The 25,382-nt window shown below is 39.4% G+C and overlaps 1 protein-coding gene across 14 annotated transcripts in view; it reads right to left on the reverse strand.

Moving 5' to 3' along the window:
* The window catches only part of ARHGAP12 (Rho GTPase activating protein 12), a 145,974-nt gene that overhangs the window by 66,937 nt on the left and 53,655 nt on the right, over window positions 1-25,382 (reverse strand). For all 14 annotated transcript variants that reach the window (XM_037890950.2, XM_043541429.1, XM_043541434.1 and 11 more), the window contains one exon: window positions 976-1,239. In XM_037890950.2, the coding sequence (XP_037746878.1) occupies window positions 976-1,239 (264 nt within the window). The remainder of the gene's footprint in view (window positions 1-975; window positions 1,240-25,382) is intronic.

The following is a 25,382-nucleotide window of genomic DNA, read 5'->3' on the forward strand; positions in this document are numbered from 1 at the left end:
CCAATATTCCTTAAGAAAACCCCATTTTTATTTTTCTATAGGTCAAATGTAGCCCTTCTGGCCAAGGAGGACTGGCAGATCACGTTCGGAGCCTAAAGTGCAGCTCTTTAATGGGCAGTGCAGGGAGAGAAAGCTAGAGAATAACTGTTCCTCCAGCCTGCCCTCCACAAGCGGAGTATGATTCCTCTACAGCAATGGAAGCTTCTGACAGCATGAAAGTGAGATGCCAATAAATGAATTTGTGCACTGTAAGATATGTGAACTGTGCTATGTTCTGGTACAGATGAAGCAAAGGGAAAATTGATCAAAGCAGGAAAAAAGGCACAGGAAAGAGGTGCCAAAATTGTCTGGACAGAAAACAGTGGAGTCAATCACCGGCCAATGAGACAGGAAGATATGCCACAAGATCCAAATCAGCATATGAGATCACAAAGAATAATTAGGTGTGTAGACCTTCAAGCCCGCCACATCTTATTTTTCCAAGATCTTTCTTCTACACATAACATCACGAAGAGGACAGAATGCACAAGAGAACGCATTCCACATCCTAGAAGTTATTGCTGACTTACTCCACTGTCACATGGAGGCTTATTAGCTCCAAAGAAGGCCATTCACTTGTTCTTCAAAGGAAGAAAAGAAAAATAAAATACTAGCTACAGGTGTCAGGTACACAATGAGGAAAGAAGCAACTCTAAAAGGGTTAAGCCAGAGGTTTGGGTTCACTCCTGGTTTGGGGGCACATGAGTTTGACAGATTAGAGTAACACTTAAACTATACTAACATACATCTAGCAAAATGAAAGAGGCTTTTCCTTCAGAGAAGAGGAGAAAAATAATGAAAAACAATTCCTCTCTACCGCAAAACAATTTACGTTTTAATTTTACAGTTCAAATAGGTAGCAACATAATTTAATAGCCTGAGAGCACAGACATGCATCACTCAATCTCACTGTTCTAGTTACACTGAATAACTTACCTCCTGATCAGCTTGGCTCTGGAAATCCCCTTTGTTTATGCTTGCATCCCGGGTCCAACGAGGAGGTTTCCAGGTTCTTTCTTGTGTTCCTCTGTTGTAGTAGTAACAACGTCCTGTAGTATCTTTATGTGTTTCCCACTCTCCATTAATCTGAATTGGGGAATTTGTAGGTAAAGGTGGAAGTGCAGACTGAGATATTTTCAGTTCTTGTAAATTAGCATAAACTGGTGAATCCGGCCTGCCTTGGCTTGGTGGAGTAGTTGGCTATTGTGAGAGAAGAAATTCAGTATTACTTAAACTGCAAGCATATTTTTAATTGTTCTCCTTTAATAAAATCAATTATATTACAGAAGTATAAGAGGAAATATAAATTATATAATAAAAAACAAAGTCCTACTTTTATACAGAGAAATCTTCTGTGATTAAAACAGTCAAATCAAAGTCAAACAAAAAGAAATCTATTTTTTGACCCATAACCACAAGGGTTATTTCACAAACTGTATTTACATAGTTTAGTAAAAACCTTAAACATTCCTGCAGATGGCATCTTTTAATGATCTCATATGGCAGACTTGTGAAAAGATAAAACAGTATTCAATAACTGGAAGATTTCACTGGTTTTTGTTTCAAAACGTGAAATATTGATGGCTCCTCCCTCGACCCCCAAACCTGAGTGTGCGTGGAGCGAAAGGAGAAAAAAAAAAGCATTGTTTTACACCTCTCATCCTCTATCTTGAAAGTGAGATCTAACAGGCAGTGCAGTCTAAATTAATGAGTACAGTATTGGACTAAGGAATTTGGGAATTTCCCTTGAGCCTTTTCTTTGTAAATTTTTCCAAATTAACAGTCACAGAACTAAGCTAATCAAGCTATTTTAAACAGAGTTAAGATATTATTTACTACAAACAAATTTTGCATACCACAGTAATTTATCAATGTCAACAAAAGGAATAACTTTTACCTGTTTAATCAGTAATGTGGAACTGAAAATATGTAGTCAGATAAAGTTTAGTCCATCGGATGCATCTGATGAAATGAGCTGTAGCTCACGAAAGCTTATGCTCAAATAAATTGGTTAGTCTCTAAGGTGCCACAAGTACTCCTTTTATTTTTGCGAATACAGACTAACACGGCTGTTACTCTGAAAACTAACAGAAATCCATTAATTTCTCAACTGCCTCCCTCTATCTCTAAACAAATAAAATACTGCAGTGCAAAAGGCATGTGCGTTACACAAGCAGAAGTCCTGGATTGTTATTAGTCCTTTTGTTTTCTTGGGAGTAACGGTGGGGGAGGTATGTAACAAGGGAGAAGGAGCACAACCAGAAAAAGAGAAACACTGATGTCAAAGCAGGACACTTTGTGAAGAAGGGACAACATTCATTTGAGTGCAGCCTCTAGTGTCGATTTCAACACATGGGAACAGAAGGAAAAAACTGTCATGGCTGCAGGTTATTAAAAAAAGACCCTATTGGAGAATATTTTTACTTATTTTCAAGAATTTTGTGAACTTCTGGATAAGAAAGGAACACATGCTAAATGGAAACAGTGCAACACAAAGATGAAAGGACTGGTTATTAGAATGAAAGATTATGAAGAATGCTCTCAAAAGTGAAATGACTGTTTCAGACACATCCATATCATCATCTTCAATCTGCGATTAGCTGATAAGAATGGTGCAAAAATACATTTATTAGACTGCCTACCATTTCTTACTATGCTAGGAAACGAACACAGATTACTGTCATAATTGGTGTTTTGGGTAGATTTAAGAATTTCAAAATGTTTGCATTCAAAATATAGCTGGTATGTTATTTTGAAGTGGGAGTATTTATCAATTATATTTTTACTGTTACTGATAGACTTCTAAAGTTATTTTTATTGCTGAATATAAGCAAATATCCAAGGTGAAGATTTCTACTTGAAAAGTAAGGTTTTATGAGGCATTTATGAATTTTATCATTTTAAAAATGTTTTTTCTCAAGCGGTTTGGTATGTTGCTAGAAATAAAGAGTTTAAATAGATTTAGATAATCCTTATGATGTATTAATTATTCTCCCTATCAATGCGGGTTTAGTATAACAGAAGTATAAGCACCTTCAGAAGAAGGAACCTTTCATTTACAGATCTCTCTTTTTTTAAAAAAAATCATGTATTGAATAGTACTCAGTGAGTAAGAGTGACTTTTTTCTTAACCACTTTGTTTCAGGGTCAAGCTTAGACATTGAATTATAAACATTCAACATCTGGAATGTTTACAACTTCATAGTCATCTGCTTGTACCACCATCAACTAACCAGTCTTTTTTTTGATAAAAGTAACTTGCTGTCTTTCTTCATTATCTAGTAAAACCATGAATGAGTTCATAATCAGTAACAGCAAATTCCAGAAAGACTCCATAGATAAAAAGATAGCTGAGTTCATTTATAAAACAAATTCTCCCTTTTGTCTTGTTCAAAACAAACATTTCATTGACATGGTTCAATCAGTATGGCCAGGCTACATGCCACCTGGCAGAGCAGACATTGCCGGAACACTGCTGGTACAAAAAATATTGATGGGAAATTCATTAATCTGAGTCTTGATGGGTGGAGCAATGTACACAATTATCCAGTAATATATGCTTGTGTGACAAGAGCAGATGGAGTTGTCTATCTTACAGAAACAATTGATACATCAGGAAATCCCATACAGCAGAATAATTAAAAGCAGCAACAGTAAAAGCTATAGCAAACTGTGAACAAAAGTGTCAAGTGTGTAGCTTTGTCAAAGACAATGCCAAAAATGTAACAAAGATGAAAAGAAATCTAGAAGATATTGAAGTAACCTGAACCTTATAATAGATGGGTGCAGTGCTCATTTGATTCCTCTTTTAGCCAAAGACTTAAGTACAACTCCAGGAATAAAGGAAAAAGTTGAAATTGCAAAATACTTCCATAAGAATCGCTTTGCTTCAGTTTCACTGAAGAGAGCAGGACAATCCAAACTAATTCTCCCCCAAGATGTATGACAGAATTCAGTGGTTGACTGTTTTGACCTATTTATCGAGAACTGGCCTGTTCTGATTATTATTTCTGAAGAAAATCATGACAAAAAACACATGGACCTATCAAAGCCAAAGTAGTCAACATCAGACTAAAGAGAAATGTAGAACATCTACTGAATATATTGAAACTTATTTCCATAGCCCTGGACAAACTCCAGAAAGATTGTTACTCTATTTCTGATGCTGTTGAAATTTGGAAAGAACTTCGAGACACTGAAGGAAAAAACCCCCAACAAAGTTAAATTGCAGGCAGTAAGCAAAGAAGCAGATGGATCAAGCACTTATTCCACCTCATTTTCTTGCCAATATTCTCAACCCAAAGTACCAGGGTAGATGTCTAACTGCTGAACAAGATGCTGATGCTATGACATGGGCATCTAATAACCACCAATCAATCATGCCAGCCATAATAAATTTCAGGTCTGAAGGTGAACCATTCAAGCAGTATGAAGAATATTTTCTTCATTTGGAATAATTCATTCAAAATTGAGAAGGTGACTAGAAGCTGAAAATGCAAGAAAACTTGCCTCTCTCTTCCAGTATATGAATAAAACCAAGAAAGGAGGGGATGAGAGCTACTAATTTTAGTAGTTTGAAGGACAGCCTTTAGCAATTTAGGAAATTGTCTCATTTTTAAGAGACTTAGGCAAGTAGAAACTTAAGATCCAGTCACTTTCATTTAGGCATTTTTGAAAATTGTCTCAGGCTGACCGGAAATAATCAGTTTAATTCACTGACTACAGTTAATCCCTCTGTTCCTTTAATAAATCATTTAGTTGTAAATAAGAAACATGTTTTGGTAAGAGAGGTTTATGTATACAAAACATTTAAGATTGTTTTGTTTAATAAAAATTTGTTATATGCTATTGTGTGTTTAATTAAATTCCAGTTACCATTCTAATTCAGCTTGACATGAGCATGAAATTAATTTTCTAGTAAACAAGCAATATATCGTTCACCATTTTCTAACATCCTAAAACTGTACAATTAAGAATCTGAAGATATTAAGCTATATAATTGCTTAAATAAATGTACCAAATCTAGTGAAAGACTAATTAGTTGTAAATCAACATGTTTTAATAGTTATATCAACTAGTAAGAATGCACCTTTCTTTAGAAAATAATTGAAGTACAAATGGAAAAGTTAATTTAAACCATGATTTAAAATCGTTGATTTAAAAGTCAATCCACATTGCCATATAAATACAATGGCAAAAACTATGTTAATGAAAAGTTAAGGCTGCATGGTGGTATGTCATCCCCTTGCAGGATGCTGAGTTGAGCAAAACCTCAAACTTACGAAAACTAGGAAATACACAGTTAAGGTTGCCCATGCAGTCTTAACTCTGCTCTCTTGCAGTGCCCCAATATGTGCTGTTAACACATACAACTTTACTCTGCCAATCCCACAGTTGCTGAAATGTACAAGGTCTTCACCTCTTTTCATAACCCATTCATTCTTACACAAAATTCCATCTAACGTTATTAAAGGCAAAAGAGGAGGTGCTGAGAGGGGGAAGGTTGCCCACACCACCTTCCCTCTATTCCCCTGGATCAGGCACCAGCTGATGGAATTTTTCACATACACTCCAGTATGCAGTCTTTCTACACAGAACTGCGTGGATTACATGGGTAGCAGGTCTTGTCCACAGTAAAGTGGAATAAGATAGGATTCTAACGTTTTAATGATGGCTAAGTTAAAGTGTAGGTTGAGATGGTATACTTGAGTAAGTGTAAGGGAGTTGTAAGAGGCTGTGAAGTGGTTCTTAAACTCTAAATGTGTGGTATCCTTTCTATGTCAGTATATGGAACCTCCTGGATTTTATAGTGCCAAGGATCAGTGCATGTCCTAGGTGCCTATTGAGGCATTGCTCTAAGATGGTAGAGGGGAGGTAGCACAGGCATTGGTTTTTTTTTTGTCCTTCAATAGTGTTAGATGGAATTCTGTGGTGAGAGTGAATGGGGCTTATAAAAGGAGGTGAAAAGCTGCTATATTTCTGCAATTGTGTGGTTGGCAGAATAAAGGTGTGTGTGTGTTAATAGGACCTATTGAGGCATTGCTCAAAGACTGTAAAGTTATGGGTGCATGGCCAAACTTACCTGCGCATTTCCTGGTATTCAGAAGTTTGTATTTTGCTCAAATCAATGTTCTGCAATGACTATTCTGTTGTGTTCACAGTAAGCCTCCCCACATATTAAAAATCTCATTATATTAAGCGACCTTTTAGAAGCAACATTTTAAAATTTTTATTGCACAGTGGTACAAAGGTTTGGACCAGAAATATCACTGGCAGCGTGTTCACAGGGGTAATGTCGTCAGCACATTCTCTTGAACTTCTCAGGCAAGTATAACATGTCTCTATAGAAAGCTTCATTGTTTTTTTCCTTTATTGGTGAATGTGCACTATAATCCTTCCAGACTACACATTTATTCAAATGAAGAAGTGAACATGTTTTTAATTTGGGTCTCCCAAAGACTTAGTGGGTGTCATGCACTTCCTTAGATAATAATTAACCATCTGAGACCATTTTTACCTGCACCACAGAAATAGCTGGATCTCTAGCTCTGCCCTTAGAAGGGCAAAAAGGCCCCCACCCCCCCAGATCAGGGCACACACACAAGGGGAGAATGTAGAGCTGATAGGTATATTGTCTCTGTTCTCTCCCAGTCTCTGCCACTCATCTCCATGTTCCTTCTGCCAGTGTTCCACCCCTCATCTCCCACCCACTCATAGAATCATAGAAGATTAGGGTTGGAAGAGACCTCAGAAAGTCATCTAGTCCAACCCCCTGCTCAAAGCAGGACCAACACCAACTAAATCATCCCAGCCAGGGCTTTTCCAAGCCGGGCCTTAAAAACCTCTACAGACGGAGATTCCACCACCTCCCTAGGTAATCCATTCCAGTGCTTCACCACCCTCCTAGTGATACAGCGTTTCCTAATATCCAATCTAGACCTCCCCCACTGCAACTTGAGACCATTGCTTCGTGTTCTGTCATCTGTCACCACTGAGAACACCCTAGCTCCATCCTCTTTGGAACCCCCCTTCAGGTAGTTGAAGGCTGCTATCAAATCCCCCCTCACTCTTCTCTTCTGCAGACTAAATAACCCCAGTTCCCTCAGCCTCTCCTCCTAAGTCATGTGCCCCAGCCCCTAATCATTTTCATTGCCCTCCACTGGACTCTCTCCAATTTGTCCACGTCCCTTCTGAAGTGGGGGAGGGGCCAAAACTGGACACAATACTCCACGTGTGGCCTCACCAGAGCCGAATAGAGGGGAATGATCACTTCCCTCAATCTGCTGGCAATGCTCCTACTAATACAGCCCAATATGCCGTTGGCCTTCTTGGCAACAAGGGCACACTGCTGACTCATATCTAGCTTCTCGTCCACTGTAATCCTCAGGTCCTTTTCTGCAGAACTGCTGCTTAGCCAGTCGGTTCCCAGCATGTAGAAGCATGGGATTCTTCCTTCCTAAGTGCAGGACTCCGCACTTGTCCTTGTTGAACCTCTTCAGATTTCTTTTGGCCCAATCCTCTAATTTGTCTAGGTCACTCTGGACCCTATCACTACCCCCCAGCACATCTACCTCTCCCCCCAGCTTAGTGTCACTTGCAAACTTGCAATTCATCCCATCATCCAGATCATTAATAAAGATGTTGAACAAAACCAGCTCCAGGATTGACCTCTGGGGCACTCCACTGGATACCGGCTGCCAAGTAGATATCGAGCCATGGATCACTACTCGTTAAGCCTGACAAATCTAGCTAGCTTTCTATCCAACTTATAGTCCATTCATTCAATCCATACTACTTTAACTTGCTGGCAAGAATACCGTGGGAGACCGTATCAAAAGCTTTGCTAAAGTCAAGATGTATCCCACCCACCACTTTCCCCATATCCACAGAGCCAGTTATCTCATCATAGAAGGCAATCAGGTTGGTCAGGCATGACTTGCCCTGGGTGAATCTATGCTGACTGTTCCTGACCACCTTCCTCTCCAAGTGCTTCAAAATGGACTCCTTGAGGACCTGCTCCATGATTTTGCCAGGGACTGAAGTGAGGCTGACAGGTCTGTAGTTCCCCAGGTTCTCTTTCTTCCCTTTTTAAAATATAAGCACTATATTTGCCTTTTTCCAATCATCTGGGACCTCTCCCGATCGCCACGAATTTTCAAAGATAATGGCCAATGGCTCTGCAATCACAGACAACTCCCTCAGCACCCTTAGATGCATTAGATCTGGACCCATGGACTTGTGCTTGTCCAGCTTATTTAAGTAGTCCTTAACCTGTTATTTCACCACTGAGGGCTCCTCCCCATACTGCGTTGCCCAGTGCAGCAGTCTGGGAGCTGACCTTGTCTGTGAAGACCAAGGTAAAAAAAAGCATTGAGTACTTCAGCTTTTTCCATATCTTCTGTCACTATGTTGCCTTCTCCATTCAGTAAAGGGCCCACACTTTCCTTGACCACCATCTTGTTGCTAACATACCTGTAGAAACCCTTCTTGTTACTCTTAACATCCCTTGCTAGCTGCAACTCCAAGTGTGATTTGGGTTTCCTGATTTCACTCCTGCATGCCTGAGCAATATTTTTATACTCCTCCCTAGTCATCTGTCCAAATTTCCACTTCTTGTAAGCTTTCTTTTTAAGTCTAAGCTCACCGAAGATTTCACTGTTAAGCCAAGCTGGTCACCTGCCATATTTGCTATTCTTTCTGCGCATCGGGATGGTTTGCTCCTGCGCCCTCAATAAGGCTTCTTTAAAATACAGCAAGCTCTCCTGGACTCCTTTCCCCCTCATATTAGCCTCTCAGGGGATCCTGCCCATCAGTTCCCGAAGGGAGTCTAAGTCTGCTTTTCTGAAGTCCAGGGTCCGTATTTTGTTACTCTCCTTTCTTCCTTTTCTAAGGATCCTGAACTCAATCATCTCATGGTCACTGCTGCCTAGGTTGCCACCCACTTTTACTTCCCCTACCAATTCTTCCCTGTTTGTAAGCAGCCGGTTAAGAGCACTGCCATTTATCCCCCTCCTCATAACTCCCCTGCAGCCCCAAACCCCTCTGTTGCCCCATTCTTCACCCCTCAATTACCCATACTCTCCCAGGCAGCATTCACACAATTATTTCCCCCCCCCAAATACTTTGATTACTCTTCCCCCAAACTAAAATTGCCACCCATGACTCAAATTGTGGTAACCTCCAAACATACAGTCCAGAACTCCTTTTGTCTCATCTAAACCATGCAGCTTTTAGCGACAAGGCTGTGTCAACACAGCCTTGTCGCTAAAAGCGAGCATGTATAAATGCTCTGTCTGCGCTTTTGCAGACAAAATACTTCCAGCCCTGCGAGCGGCATTAGCTTTGTTGACAGGGGAGCTCTCCTGCTGACAAAGCTGCGTTCACACTACCACTTGTGTTGGCAAAACTAAGTATCCCTGAAAGACAAAAGTTTTGTCGACAAGTTCACAGTGTAGATATACCCTCAGGTGCAGATCTTGTGATTAAAATTATCTTTAGTTATGTTAATTGAAGGGTGAGTTCACAGTCATCAAGAGGTCTGATTCATCCAGTCATCAGCACCTCAGTTTAACAGTACAAGGCAGCAGAAGGGAACAGTTTTGGGAGGGCTGTAACTTGGGGACCCTTTGGTAAAAGAACCCCTAATTTGGATTACTAATGCTACCCCACATGCCCATAAGGCATACCAAAATTCAAAACAATCTAACAGTTCAGATTTTAGGGCACTTACAAGAGTTGACCTTTAAAGCACATAAAATGGCAGGAACAGAAACCCTCTACCTGTTTTTCTGTATTGCACATGCACAGTATTAAAATGTACATTTTCTTAATTAGAAGCAAGAATGTGGATTCCCCCAAAGGCTGTGTAGATACCAAGCACTACCTTGTGTAAAACTTGACAGACTGACTATTTTGACTCATATCACATCAATAGTTTGATCTCTAACTCTGGGCAAAAACCTAGAAACTTTTTTAAAAATTGCTGTTTTTCCTCGTTGGCTTCTATCTCTGGAACCTCTGGCTCAAATTACTCCAAATTTTGGCCACTAACCCCCTATCTTGCACCCTGCTGAGGCACGCCGAATTCCAAAAGGTATCCAACTAAACATGTCCATTAAATATTGAACTTTAAGTCTGCTAAAACAGATGTCATGACGCAACCTTAACTATATGGCACTGCTGCACCTCTACAAATCCTAGAACATGATACTAGTATGTCATTTTTCAGAACTGAGGTGATTATGCCAGCAACCTATTATTGACTCAAGCTGTACAGAAGTTTCCTGTTAATGTAGAATCTATATCCCCATGTCTGGTGTTAGTACTGTCAGCAGAGTTTTTTTCTTCATAGCTCCTAAATAAATTATATTCTGTATTTTTCCCCTCAGTCTTCTACTTAGTTTTAAAATGCAATTTTCCTCTCTGGAGGCAAAAATATCATTATTTTTTGCTGCATCTTTTCAAAACAGAAAAAAAAAATCTGTTTCGATATAAGAAAGTTTGCATTATACAATTACAATCAAAACCCACATTGATAATCTAGACCATACCTGGTCATAAATAGATGGTTTTGCTTACATGAGGAAGCATATTTTGGTTTACACCACATAGTCAAATAGAAACCACAAGTGGGCAGCACCCATAACCAAAAGGGGAAATAGCTAGAAGAGGAACAGCCTGAGATTACAAGCCTATGTCTGTTAGAAAGCAGATTTCCTGGAACACAGAAAAGTTGGTCATAAAGTGAAAACTTGCACTGTTGGAAAACGAGTGAAATAAATAACATTTTCCACCATATGCATGAAAACTTTTGATGTTCCTACCAAGTTTTATTAGGTCATAAGGTAGTTTTAAAGGTTAAAAAAAACAACCAACCAACCAAAAAAACCCTCTCTTAGCCTGCTAAATAAAAACCTCATAAATCAGCTGGAAGGAAAAAAGCCTCACTATTCCAGACACAGGATCATACCTGATTCCCCACTTCCCATCCCATGGATGGCTATTTGGAAATCCAGAAGGGTTTCCAAATAGCGTATGCTGACACAGTCATGCATAGTGCATTTCCTCATGCTCTTGACTGAGGGTATAAGGGGCAGTGCAGGTCGACAACACTCCAGTTTCCCCTCTTACTGTTGTGCAATTGAGTCCAAAGCAGAAGGGAAGGAGGGCAGGTTGTGGAATACAAATAGATACCATATATCTCGAAGAACCTCCAGTTACAGGTAAGTAAGATCCTCTTCGAGTGATGGTCCCTATGTGTATTCCACATGTGGATGACTTTTAAGCAGTAATCAATGCAGAGGTGGGTGTGAAGATGCTAACAGCAGAGCCATCGGAAATACAGCATAACCTAGAGGAGGGGAGGTTTGACTGTTTATAACATTCCAGAATTCAACCTGGGAAACACTTACAGATGGTCTGGGAAGAAAGAGCCTGGCCCTTTGGTCTCTCTGCAGTGGCAAAAAAAGAGTCTGAAAACATCTAGTTCTATGCAAGCAGAATGCCAGGGCACATCTGACATCAAGGGAGTGCAGGGTTCTGTTGCTGAGGGAGGCATGTGGTTTTGGATGGAACACTGGCAAGTGGATGGGTTGGTTGAGATGGAATTAAGACACCACTTTAGAGAGGAATTTGGGGGTGTCATTTCAAAAATACCTTGTCTTTGTGGAACACCACGTAGAGAGGGTCTGCTATCATGGCACTGAGCTCGCTGACCTTTCTGGCCGAGGTGGCAGCAAACAGGAATGCCCCTTTCATGGAAAGCTGGGTCATGGAGAATGGTGCCATGGGTTCGAAGGGTGGTCTTGTGAGAGCTGAGAGTCTCAAACGAAGATTTCAGCTACTTTCTTCTCCAGATCTGTTCTCTCAGAAATCTGCACAATGCTCTTTTAAAGGACTCACTTCGTAACTAAGGCCCTGTAGCCATGCTAGTGTACCCATATCATCAATGCGGCTGTCAAGGTTCCTTCCCCACTCTGAACTCTAGGGTACAGATGTGGGGATCTGCATGAAAAACCGCCTAAGCTTATTTTTACCAGCTTAGGTTAAAACTTCCTCAAAGTACAAACTATTTTACCTTTTTCCCTTGGATTTTATTGGTTCCACCAACAAGCGTCTAACAAATATACAACAGGGAAAGAGCCCAATTGGAAACATCTTTCACCCCAAAATCCTCCCAAACTCTACACCCCCTTTCCTGGGGAAGCCTTGATAAAAATCCTCACCAATTTGCATAGGTGAACACAGACCCAAACCCTTGGATCTTAAGAACAATGAAAAAGCAATCAGGTTCTTAAAAGAAGAATTTTAATTGAAGAAAATGTAAAAAAATCACCTCTGTAAAATCAGGATGGTAAATACCTTACAGGGTAATCAGATTCAAAACATAGAGAATCCCTCTAGGCAAAACCTTAAGTTACAAAAAGACACAAAAACAGGAATATCCATTCCATTCAGCACAACTTATTTTATCAGCCATTTAAACAAAACAGAATCTAATGCATATCTAACTAGATTGCTTATTAGCCCTTTACAGGAGTTCTAACCTGCATTCCTGCTCTGGTCCCGGCAAAAGCAACACACAGACCGAGAGAACCTTTGTTTCTCCCCCCCTCCAGCTTTGAAAGTATCTTGTCTCCTCATTGGTCATTTTGGTCAGGTGCCAGCGAGGTTACCCTATCTTCTTAACCCTTTACAGGTGAAAGAGTTTTTCCTCTGGCCAGGAGGGATTTAAAGGTGTTTACCCTTCCCTTTATATTATGACAGGGGCTATGAACAAGCACAAAGACCAGCCCCACAAATCCAATTCCTGGATAGGAGCCATTACTTGTAAGTAAGGCTAAGATTTTTTCATGGATATTTTTAGTAAAAGTCACAGACAGGTTATGGGCAATAAAGAAAAATTCACAGAAGCCTGTGACCTGTCCCTGACTTTTACTAAAAACATCCATCACAAAATGGGAGATTCCCAAATCCAAGCCATTCTTGTTAGGTGACAGATCTGAGGAACTGTCGAAGATTGAGGTATCATTAGAGGAGGTTTTGGAACAAATTGATAAATTAAACAACAATAAGTCACCAGGACCAAGAATTCTGAAGGAACTCAACTGTGAAATGGTAGAACTACTAACTGTAGTCTGTAACCTATCATTTAAATCAGCTTCTGTACCAGATGACTGGAGCATAGCTAATGTGACGCCAATTTTTAAAAAGGGCTGCAGAGGTGATCCCGGCAATTACAGGCCTGCAAGCCTGACTTCAGTACTGGGCAAACTGGTTGAAACTATAATAAAGAACAATATTGTCAGACATACAGATGAACATAATTTGTTGAGGAAGAGTCAACATGGTTTCAGTAAAAGGAAATCATGCCTCACCAATCTCCTAGATTTCTTTGAGGGGATCAACAAGCAGCAATTCCTTGAGGGAGTCAACAACTGGACCAAGGGGATCCAGTGGATACAGTGTACTTAGATTTTCAGAAAGCCTTTGACAAGGTCCCTCACCAAAGGCACTTACGCAAAGTAAGCTGCCACAGGATAAGAGGGAAGGTGAGCTCATGGATTGGTAACTGGTTAAAAGATAGGAAACAAAGGGTAGGTATAAATGGTCAGTTTACAGAGTGGAGAGTGGTGTCCCCCAGAGGTCTGTTCTGGGACCAGTCCTATTCAACATATTCCTAAATGATCTGGAAAAGGGGGTAAACCGTGAGGTAGAAAAATCTGCAGACGATACAAAACTACTAAAGATAGTTAAGACCCAGGCAGACTGCGAAGAGCTAAAAAAGGATCTCTCAAAATTGGGTGACTGGGCAACAAAATGGCAGATGAAATTTAATGTTGATAATGCGAAGTAATGCTCATTGGAAAGCATAATCCCAACTATACATATAAAATGATGGCATCTAAATTAGCTGTTACCACTCAAGAAAGATCTTGGAATCATTGTGGATAGTTCCCTGTAAACATCCACTCAATGTGCAGCAGCAGTCAGAAAAAGAACAGAATGCTGGGAATAAATAAGAAAGGGATCAATAATAGGACAGAAAAAATATACTGCTTCTATATAAATCCATAGTATGCCCACATCTTGAATACTGTGTGCAGACGTGGTTGTCCCGTCTCAAAAAAAAAATATTGGAATTGGAAAAGGTTCAGAAAAGGTCAACAAAAATTATTAGGGATATGGAACGGCTTCCATAGGAGGCAAGATTAATAAGACTGGCACTTTTCAGCTTGGAAAAGAGACGGCTAAAGGGAGATATGATTGAGGTCTATAAAATCATGACTGATGTAGAGAAAGTAGATAAGGAAGTGTTTTCTCCTTCTCCTAACATAAGAACTAGGAGTCACCAAATGAAATTAATAGGCAGCAGGTTTAAAACAAATAAAAGGAAGTATTTCTTCATGCAACGCAGTGTCAACCTGTGGAACTCCTTGCCAGAGGATGTTGTGAAGGCCAAGACCGTAACAGGGTTAAAAAAAATAGATAAATTAATGGAGGATAGGTGCATCAATGGCTATTAGCCAGGATGGGCAGGAATGGTGTCCCTAGCCTTTGTTTGCCAGAAGCTGGGAATGAGCAACAGGGGAAGGATCACTTGATGATTACCTGTTCTGTTCATTCCCTCTGGGGGACCTGGCACTGGCCACTGTTGGAAGACAGGATACAGGGCTAGACAGACCCTTGGTCTAACCCAGTAGGGCCATTCTTATGTAAAATGGGGACCTGCTAGGCAGCTGCAGGGCCCTGGTTGGAAGCTCCAGGGCCCCCAACACCCACGTAGGCTCAGAACTCCAGGGTCTCCCTCCCCTGCAGCTGTGATCTGTGGTGTCCCCCTGCCACCAGAGGCCGGGAGCTGCGGGGTCCTCCCTCGCCCGCTCAGAGTTCCCCAGCTGCCTTGGATGGCAGGGTTACCCTGCAGCTCCTGGCCACCCCAGGTGGCAGGGGGACCCTGCACCTCACAGCCGCCTGTGGGCTAAAGTCACGGAGGTCTTCGGAAGTCACAGATTCTGTGACTTCCACGACCTCCGTGATGAAATCGTAGCCTTACTTGTAAGCACATCTTTGAGAAATACTATATTCTTATCCAGAACTAGTCTAAATAATTATATAATACGAATTTTTCTTTAGAATTTTTTAGTATGTCTTTGTAGGTTTACAGTGTCTAAACATAATGGAGCCCCAACAGATTGCAATTGGACCCAGATGCTCCAATGTACATAATTAATACATTAAAATGTACTAAGTCACAATTTTTAAAAATTCAAACCTAACTGAAGTACATTAAGGAGTTAAATTAATTTTTTCCCCGATATAACCAGGACTCTTCCTCCCCTAAATCTCACTGGTTTTTTTTTTATTATTTAAACAAGAGTACTTTAAAAAGCAATCCCCACTAGATGTCATTGTAGACCTCTGAAGAACTTGAGGAACATTGTAAATTTAATTCATCGGGGGGGGGGGGGGGGGGGGGGGGGGAATGTTTCTAGAGTTACACAGGCACTGACCAGACAGTTGTATTAGGCAAAATAGTCCTTAATAGTTCCAAGTTAAGCTATATTTAAGCCATTTTAAATGCATTCCTCCTATTTACTACTACAAAATAGTACAATTCATCATAATGAGCACTAATTTTTTTTAAAATCACTAATCCAGAAATCTAATCCTTCTAGTTACATCACAGTAAAAATTTCTAGTAGACTCTGTATGGACTAAGAGAAATAGATTTTAAAGAAGGCTAGAAAAAACTGAATTAAAATTAGAAGAAAAAAGGTTTTTTCTACACATTACTACGTGCAGTGTCAAGATTACAAGGACAAATCTGAGAAAGTATCTTCAGCACACAAAAACAGAGTCAGGCTGCCATCATTATAAGCCTTACCAAACCCCAAATGCATTTTATAATTTTCATGCAGTATTCTCCCACTAGAATATGGAAAGTTAGAAAAAAGAACATTGTAGGACAGATTTTCAAAGACAGATAAATGCAAATATTTGCATGAGTTTACAATTTTGCATGCAAATTCCAAATATATGTATGGCCAGTTAGCCATTTAATATTTACATGCACCAAACTTTTAAAGTCTGGTCTCAAGTCAGAATCTGCACAGGAAAGTTGATTTGTGAGCAACAGATCTTTGTGAACTAGCGTGAAGACTATTTAATCATAGCGTAGGCAAGAAAACACAATTTTTAGTACCATTACAGAATGAGTTCTTGAAATGGGGCTTGAATATACAGGTCTCCAGATTTAAGTTTTCACAGTCACATAGTAGGACACATAGGTATCCACCCCTAAATAAAACACCTGGTTAATCATTTATGAATGAACTGTCAACATTTTCATACAAAAGACCAAACATACATTTCCTAGCCTATAAAAACATTTGCTTGAACTCTATGCCAAGAAAAGCAGACTTACCATACTTCACAAAGCATACTTTAATATCAAAAGGAATGTCAGATTCTCAGGAAAAACTTGGAGATTTTAAAACAGCACCCTATGTTTTGAAGGCTTACTTTATTAAAAAAAATATACACAAACAGTATTTACTCTTAAATGCTCAAACACAGCATGAAGCACTAACGTCAAGATGACTTGAAACCACATGTACATACTGCATACACTCTAATAGTATAACAGATTGTGAACAGCATGAGCAAAAAGAGGATTGATACAGACATCTAGATTTTTTGGGACAGCTTGCTGCACTTTCATTAATTCCCTAACAACTTCTCAGGGCCACCTGTCCCTGCAGAAATTAAAACACTGTTCTAACAGTAACCTGCCTTCCCCCTTGTACAGTGTTCAGCTGCATAGCATCACAATGGCTTAATAGCTGCTTAAGCTATGGTTGGGGAAGATAGCTTTCCAAATGCAAGAAGACATAACATGGGGTCTGCAAACAAATCACTAGTGTCTCTTCTTTCCTGAGTGCCATGAAATTAACAAGAGGTTTTTAGTGTCATTGCTGGTATTCAAATGGGCAGCAATTAAAAGAACAGGAATCATGTAAGTTTCACTGGGCTGCTGTTTAGGAAGCTACTAGCACCAGCAGACATTGGGACTTATCTTCCCACATGAATAGTATTTGAAGGAGGAAGGAATGATTCCAAACACCTAGATTTTTGCCAGAAAATTGCAGCTGTATCTTTTGGGAAGGCCCAAGCCCTAGCCCCTGCCCCATCTCTGTTGTCCCTTGCCTAGTAACTACCTTGCAAATTATTCAAGTTTAAGTCCTTTTTTTTTAAATGGCATATTTATTAGTTGACAGCCTAGGCCAGCCAACAATCCCTGCCACATGAGGGCTATTACATATGGGAACACTATTGAGGGGTATGGTTTGGCTACCTCTTTTTGCTTTATTACTGCTGAGCTTTTAGCATACATCTTACATGTATTCTCTAGGTTTTGCCTTCTTTCCTTAAGATACCTGAATACATTAACAAAAACTCACTATATGGTCAATTTTGTATATATTGCACTTTATTTTCAACAGGGCCCTTCTGTTTTTGCTTCTGAAGAAGCCTAGTTGGGGGGGAGGGGAGAGGGAAGGGGAGAGAAGCATTATGAATCCACAAATAATGTTACACTATACTAGCTATCCCCATCTAAATACCAATTGGATAAATTATTGGTTAAATCTAAATATACACTTTAACTGGGAATTCAAACACTAAATGTCACCATAAAGCCACTTACTGAAATGGTCCCTCTCAGTTTAGGACAAACTATCTTACATAGGACTGTCTAAATCTGCACAGATCTCCCACTCTTTATTCAGAAGAAAAACGCAACACTACTTGTGCAATGTAACTGACTTTCAACCACCAGGTTGAAAATTAACAATTATATCATAAGTAATACATCTATTAAATGGTAATTCAGAAACATTTGTGTTCACCGAGCAGATACAAGTCTCATTCTTATTCTGGGCATTGTCTTCATAGACTGCAGCAAAACTGAGCAAACATTTAATAGCTTTTGCTGCAAAAGCTGGAACAGATCACTCAAATGAATGGAATGACATGGGAAGCAAAGATCATCAAGCAGTACTAGGCTAATGCATTTGTGAAATGTACATGTCATTCAGTATTAAAGTGATTAAGAGCGTCCTCTAATTATTAAAGAGATACTGCCAAGAAAATCATTTAAATGATTTCACCCAATTTCACCTTAGATTAAGACTAAACTTTAAACATCTAATTTACTTTTCATCACCTATATTTTGAACTAAACAAAGTAGCATGCAAAAAACGCAGACTTTATTTTCACCTTTGTTTCTAGTGATATTCATACACTATAATGATAGCAACATTTCTATTCATGTTTGTTTTATTAAAAAAATGGCTTATGAAAAAAAAGGAAGATCTTGTGGCTAAGGCACAGGACTTGGATCGGGGATATCCAAGCTCTCCACAGACTTACTTTATCCTGTTACCTTAACCAGGTTAGTTAAGTCCGTTTGTGCTTCATCTCCCAAGTCAACAAAATAGCAGACAATCTACATCTCAGGCATGCTTAGAGAATTAATGTTGGTAAGGTACTATACTGCTCTACAAATACAGAAAAAACATTACCACCACTTACGTTTTGAGCCTAATCTAAGTTACTTGCATCTTTTTAAGTTTCAAATTAATACTTGATTAAGATGAAGGGAGAAAAATCCCCATTTCTCCTAATGCAATTGTTTTAGACTGCCAGGTTTAATACTCAATGAGACAACAATGCATTTGTTTGCATTGCAAAGATTAATTTCACAATCAAAAGAGCTAGAAGCCTCATTTTGTTGTTCTCTCTTATCAGTACTGTCCTACGAATAGGATTTGAAAACTGTTCTAGCAAGACTGTTTTCCAGCACAGTTTGGTCTGCTCTTATGGGTGGGGATTTTATCAGCAGTGTATTTAAACACCACTTTCAAACTACAGTCCAGTCATGATGGTCCAACTGGAACAATTTCTATTGATGCTTGTAATTATCACAGTAATTGATGCTTGTAATAGTGGGAGCACTATTAAATGTGGGCTTATGAATTTTTCATTATCAATGAAGTTATATATGCATGAGGGCCACAGTAGTACTGTTAGATATTTTACAGTAACTAAAATAACCTCTCACAATGAGAATTTTGGAAAATAGCATTTACTCTGCCTCTACTTTGCCATTTAGTAAGAAAAGATTTATCCAGTGAGGTTGAGGAAGGGGCTTTGCGGATAGTAGCCAAATTAGGAGTCAAGCATGCTGGCTTCTTGCCCTTTATACCCTTACTCAGGTTTTATCCAGTCATCCATGGCTGCTTAACACTGAATCCTTTTTCTCCCACTAACAATGCTGTCTTAAAGTTCTTCCAGTTTTCCTCAGTGTCTTCATTATCAAATTCATAGGAGACAAAGACTTTGGTTAACTTTTGAAGTATATTCGATGGATTTTTTGTTGTTGTTGAGTATGTGCACATCAATTTGTACAATTTGATACAAAGACTTTTATATCTTTTTGGTAGTTTAAGTAGCTTTTTAAGCTTCAGTCTCAGCTGCACCGCACACAAATTGTGATCACTAGGTAAAAGAATAACTCTTCTGTGGACACACAACTCATCAATCAGAGAGCAACTCACTTCCAGCACTCATTATCAGGCTTGACTGCAGGCAAACCAGGAAGAGGGGGAAAAAGTTACATCAAAAACATCACTAGATGGACTGGTATACAAAAGGATAGTGGAAGTTTTACAACTCCGTTGTGACTGTGAAAGATGGAAAGTGATGGTTGACAACCTCTGCATCTGAGATGTCACTTGAAGAGAGAGATCATAATGCTTGTTCACAAGGGAGCTCAAAGTTGCACACACACGAGTTAAGAAATGCCAGAATTAAGGTTGAGCACTTGACTTTGCTACTTAAACATTTTTTAATGTCTGTGTGTAGCTTCTTTCTTTTTTTAAAAAAGCACACTGAAAAAAAAGAAATTTGTCTATATCTGCAACATGATAAACCACATAATCTGCAGAGTTGGAACCTGTACATCCACCACATAGACCTTTGCCTCTTAAGCTAATAAAGTAACAGATAGAAATAGCAGGTTAGTATCTTCTATATGGACCAGCACTAGAGGAGTATGAGAGAAACACTCTGCCAGTGGGTTTCACAGATATTTGCTGACAGCAGAGGAATATTAAGATTCAGGAAACTTATGTTTCATTCCAGGCCCTGAAGCAGAGTATTCTCTAGAGGGAGCAGATTCTTCCTATCTCCCCAAAGCTTGATCCCTTCTGTCCCATCCCATCCAATTTGTTCATGTCCTAGTCCCATCTCTCCCTTATCCCCATTCTCTTTGCCTCCCTAATCCTAGGCTCCACTCCTCACGCTTCTTTTCCCAATCCCAGTCTCCTTTCCCAGACAGCCCCACTAAAGTCTGTCTGCTCTAATCTACTCTTTTCCCTCCCCCAATCCAACTTTTGTCCCATCTCCATTTGAATCAGATTACTTCCTACTCCACACTACCTGGATGCCAGCAGGTAACTGAGTGTACGCAGAAGTGACAGACTCCTCCTACACTCAGTTTCCATGCTTGGCCTCACTCTGGTATGAAGCAGTTTGGATAACCCATTACATGGAAAGTCCAGCTTTTGCCCCTGTAGCCCTGCGCTGCAGCATGCTTAGTTGCTCTCTGGGGTTGGTGCAGGGACAGGATTCCCTGCACTACAAGCTGTGAGAGGCTTGAGTATGCCCAGTGAGGATAGAACATTTGGAGATTTTAGCTACTAAGATTTATGGAGTCTTTACTGAGCATGTGTGACCTATGATTTTTCAAAGGCTTATAAATTGGCCAAGCTGGGATAGATTTTCATGGGCATTTCAGGGGGGTGGGGGTACGACCTATCCCTGACACACAGGCCACCACCTGCCAAACTGAGTCTCTGCTCTAAAAGCTGTTCAAAGAAAAGAAACCAGAGCGCTTCAAAGAAAAGGGTCACCAGAGGGGGTTTTTTTGGTTTGTTTTAAGATGGGCAAAAAACATTTTTTCCCTCAGTCTCAGTCTCTGAACTGAGAACCATTTTGGTTGAAATTTTACGAAAAAAATTCAACCTGTGACAGATATCCAGCGTGTAAAATTTCAGCTTGAACAATTAAAGTTAGGCAAATTATAAGCAAGTGAAAACAGGGTCTTATAATAAGTGCTGGGCAACCTTAGTTACAGTGGTGCTACCAGCCCCACCTATAATAAATGCAATCCAATTGCTTAAAAATTGTTCGAGATATTTAAAACATTCTTTCTGAAATTAAATGAGGGTCATGGTCATACTAAAAATCAGTTCTGCTTGGTCAGCCCAAGTAATAAGTATTTATTTCCATCTATTGGATTTATTTAGGTCAATAATCATGATTTGTTTCTCCATCTCAAACTGTCCACAGGTGTTTACAAAAAAAATCCACACACATTTCTGGGACTGTATCTTTAGGTCAGTGCACAGGAGTGGAGATGGTGAGTGGCAATCTTAAAACCCCACATGACATGGGTATGTCCCAAAAGAGGTATGATTTCCTATCTTTAGCTATTATCTCAGACTTTGGCACATTTGTTTCACCTTTACCCTAGTACCACCAAGTTAACGGTATTATAAAGGCCAACACTCATGAAATCCCAAAATTCTATCAACGTAGAATATGAAAAATTAGCACAGAACCCTAATAATTTTCTAGGGAGCAGGAAACCCTTTGCATGTTGCCAAAAAAAAGTTACTACACACCAACCAAGAATATTCTTTCACAAATGCATTTTGTCAAAATCAATGACTAGTGTAGTTTTAATTTATAATACTTCAGAGTACACAACAAGATATATTATACTAGATTTAGTAATATGAATGCAGTCTCGGTAAATAAGAGACCATGCTAGAGTCATCTCTTAAATCTTTGAGAAATAGAGGAAGGCCACGAGGCTCTTTTTTGAATTTGAATACTAATACTCAACGTTCTACGGCAGCTAGAACTACTGTTGCTCCAACAAAAACATCAGTGATTCAGAAGAATAATCCACATTTTCCAACATTTATGTACTAGTGTAGCTAACTACTACTATGTTAATTTCAAGCATGCTTCCTGAGTGGGCTGCTACAACTACTCTACAGTTAAAATCATGGCTAGTCAGCTTGCTCCCTACTCACCACCCCAAATGTTTCTGGCTGTGGTGGTTCTATCCACATCTCTCTCAACTGTCTCCAGATTATTTAAAAATGAGTAACAGTCAATTTGGCCCACATAGGAACTGCACACACAATACCCTGGCTGCACAAATGGCACTAACTCCTGGGAACCCAACGCTTATTAGAAATTCTGCAAGAGGATTTTTCATGGAAACAGGAAATCACTGCTAGTACAAATATTCACAGCTAGGAACAGATAGGGCTACTTCTATAGTACTAACACCATGGTTCGTTAGCTGGCCAGCCTCAAAAGTTATGTGCTGCTACCAATCACAGTACTGTTATAATTTGCATTTGTTTATTTCAGTTGCAATGTCACACATACAGAAAGAGGTGCCCATCTTTATTTACCTAGTCACCTTTGACAAAACTGGAAAAAAAACAAAACCAACCAATCAAAAAATCCTTAAAACCAGCAGAGGATCCTAAAATTGAATCCCAACTTAAAGAGGGAAGACTTTGCCCAGATTCCCCTCTCCCATACATCTTACCTACCATCAGTTCTGTTGGTCCTCTAAAATCCACATAACAAAACAGGCCTTGAACTGCGTCCTTAAGGTCAACCTCTTTTCTGTACAACAGTTTCACAAGTAACAAACTTTTATCACCAACTTGATGTTTCAATTTACAGGATTCTTATTTCCTGAACACACATACACAGGATACACTTTTAAAGAGTCTGAATTCTGACGCTGAGAAGTATATTTTGCAAAGAAATTGAGATTCTGATGCTGCAAAGCATAGTCCAACAGTCTCAAAACAATACTGAGTATAACTGAGGTTAACAAAAATACCATAAATGATACCAATTACAATAGAATTAAAATAAGAGGAAGTGAAACAAGCCACAAATCAAAGCAAAAGCCACTATGAAGCCTAAAAATAACAAAATATATTTTGCTAATAAGGTGTTTAGAAACTTTTGATAATGGACATTATAATAAAAACACAGGAACCACTGTTCCACAACAGAACGGTTTATTTTGTCCAGTAAACTGTCTCAAGAGCGATTAATGCTAAATACTTCACAGAAAGATGTAAGACTCCTATAACAGAATTTCTTCACAACCCTCAGGTACTTTGTGGTTGGCTTATATCTCTTATAAATTTTTAGCCTATTTAATGAAACATAGGAGCAAATATCCACATGAGCAATCCTTTGATTTTCACAAAACTCTTTGCCTTAACCTAACCTGTAGAACTCATTCCACAAGAATTTGTATTAACACTTTCTATTGTCAGTTTAAATTTTTTTTATATATATAACGTCTAAATGAACCTGTCGTTGAGGTGTATGGTTTGATAGTTTAACAATGTAGGTCTACATAGTCCTAGACAGCCACAGCAGGTAAAGACCCATTTATTTTCCCACATTTCATCTAAGCAAGCAAATCATCTAGGCTGTTACCCTTAAACTATTCTGGGATGACATTAATATTTTAAAAAACTGCAGCCATACAATAGCTTTTATGAGCACAAGAGTCTGACACTGGGATTCCTTTAACAAATGCGGTGAAGGGAGAAAGGATTTATGAACAAAACATTTGTATTAATGAATTATCTGCATAAATCCCCACGCATACACGAGAACAGTTCCCTTTGTGTACAGAAACAGTAGCTACATGGATACAATTGCCTACACTGAAGATTTACTGAGACTTTGTATAAATTCAGCAGCAGTTCATGGACACTGAACCCTCACCCTGAAAAACCAACATTCTGATGTCTCTTGAGTTACATAAAACAGGATACATCAAGAGATACAATAAAAAACAAAGTTATGCCCTCAGCTGGCATGCTGATCTCAGTTTGATACCTTTTTGTCAGAAGGAAATTATTGCCCTGGAGAAGGAGCAATGTAGGACAATGGCAATTTCAGCATTTAAGAATATGGTCTAAAAGGAGGAAAGACCACAGGAACTCAAACTTATTCTCAAAGGATGAGAGAACTATTTCAAAGTGACCCCTTCTCCCCCTCCAAAAAAAAATTTCAGAAAAATAAGGAATTTTGATGAGCAGAAGATGATGATCAGCAGGTTCCTATTAGCTAGTACTATAACACAAAAGCACCAGCATGACAAGTAAAAGAAAGCAAGCCCTCATTAAGACTACCGGCATTAATGTAGTGGACTTCTGCTTGCACAGGGTAACAATCACCTCATTTTTTTCAGAAGTCAAAGAAAGGTATTTTGAGGTTACTTATGTTTTCTTCATACCAGCCCCAGAATCCCACAAGACCCTCTGAGCCCTTAGGATCCTACTTCTCCTATTCCTGCAATACAGGAGTAAAAACTGAATCTTTCCTCTGGAAGGAGACTAGTTATAACCCCCTTCTGAGCCAGTCAGCCCCATTTCATGCTGCAGGAGGGGATGCCATACAGGTAGCAGATGTAAGCCTTCAATAGACATGAATTTTGACTATTTACCTGTAAGGAATTCTCTCGTTTTGCTCATAGTGGAGTTCTTCCATCACCTTATATGAGCAAGTAACCACAGGAAAGAAAAACTAGTTGTTTCCACTACGAGGGTCATTAGCAAAAAGAGAAGAGAGGGAACAGACGTCTTAGTAGAGGAAGGGGCAGCAAGCATTCTCAGCTATGCTCAGCAGGTGTGCCTGTAAATTTGTTAGAAAGGAGCAGCAGCCGATCAATTATAAGCATTGAAAATACTGAACTATTTTAAAGCTATTTATGTAAGATTATTATACTTTAGGTAAAAATGAGTTTTGTTAATCTTTAAAATGAAAATTGATTTAGACATTCCCATTGTACCTGACCCAATTTTAAAAAGGAAAGATGCTTTATTTTTTTATTTCTTCGGAGAGACTCTAGGGTCCACCAAAACCTAAAATAAAAGTTCCAATACAAATGAGGCCTGGTCTACACCTAAAATTTCAGTCAACCTAGCTACATTACTAGGGGCTTTGAAAAATGTTATGCCCTGTAAAATATAGTTAGGTTGACCTATCCTTCCATCAACCTAGCTACCACCTCTCCAGGGGGTGGATTTACTAGAGCAACGGAAAAAACCCTTCCGTCACTACGATAAGTGCCTGTAAGTACAGCTGCGTAGCTGTCGTGCTGCAGTAGTGCCACTGTAGCACTTGTAGCGTAGACATACCCTGAGTTGCAGAACATTCA

This window comes from Chelonia mydas, chromosome 2 (assembly GCF_015237465.2).
Source record: "Chelonia mydas isolate rCheMyd1 chromosome 2, rCheMyd1.pri.v2, whole genome shotgun sequence".
In the NCBI taxonomy this organism is placed as follows: Eukaryota; Metazoa; Chordata; order Testudines; family Cheloniidae; genus Chelonia; species Chelonia mydas.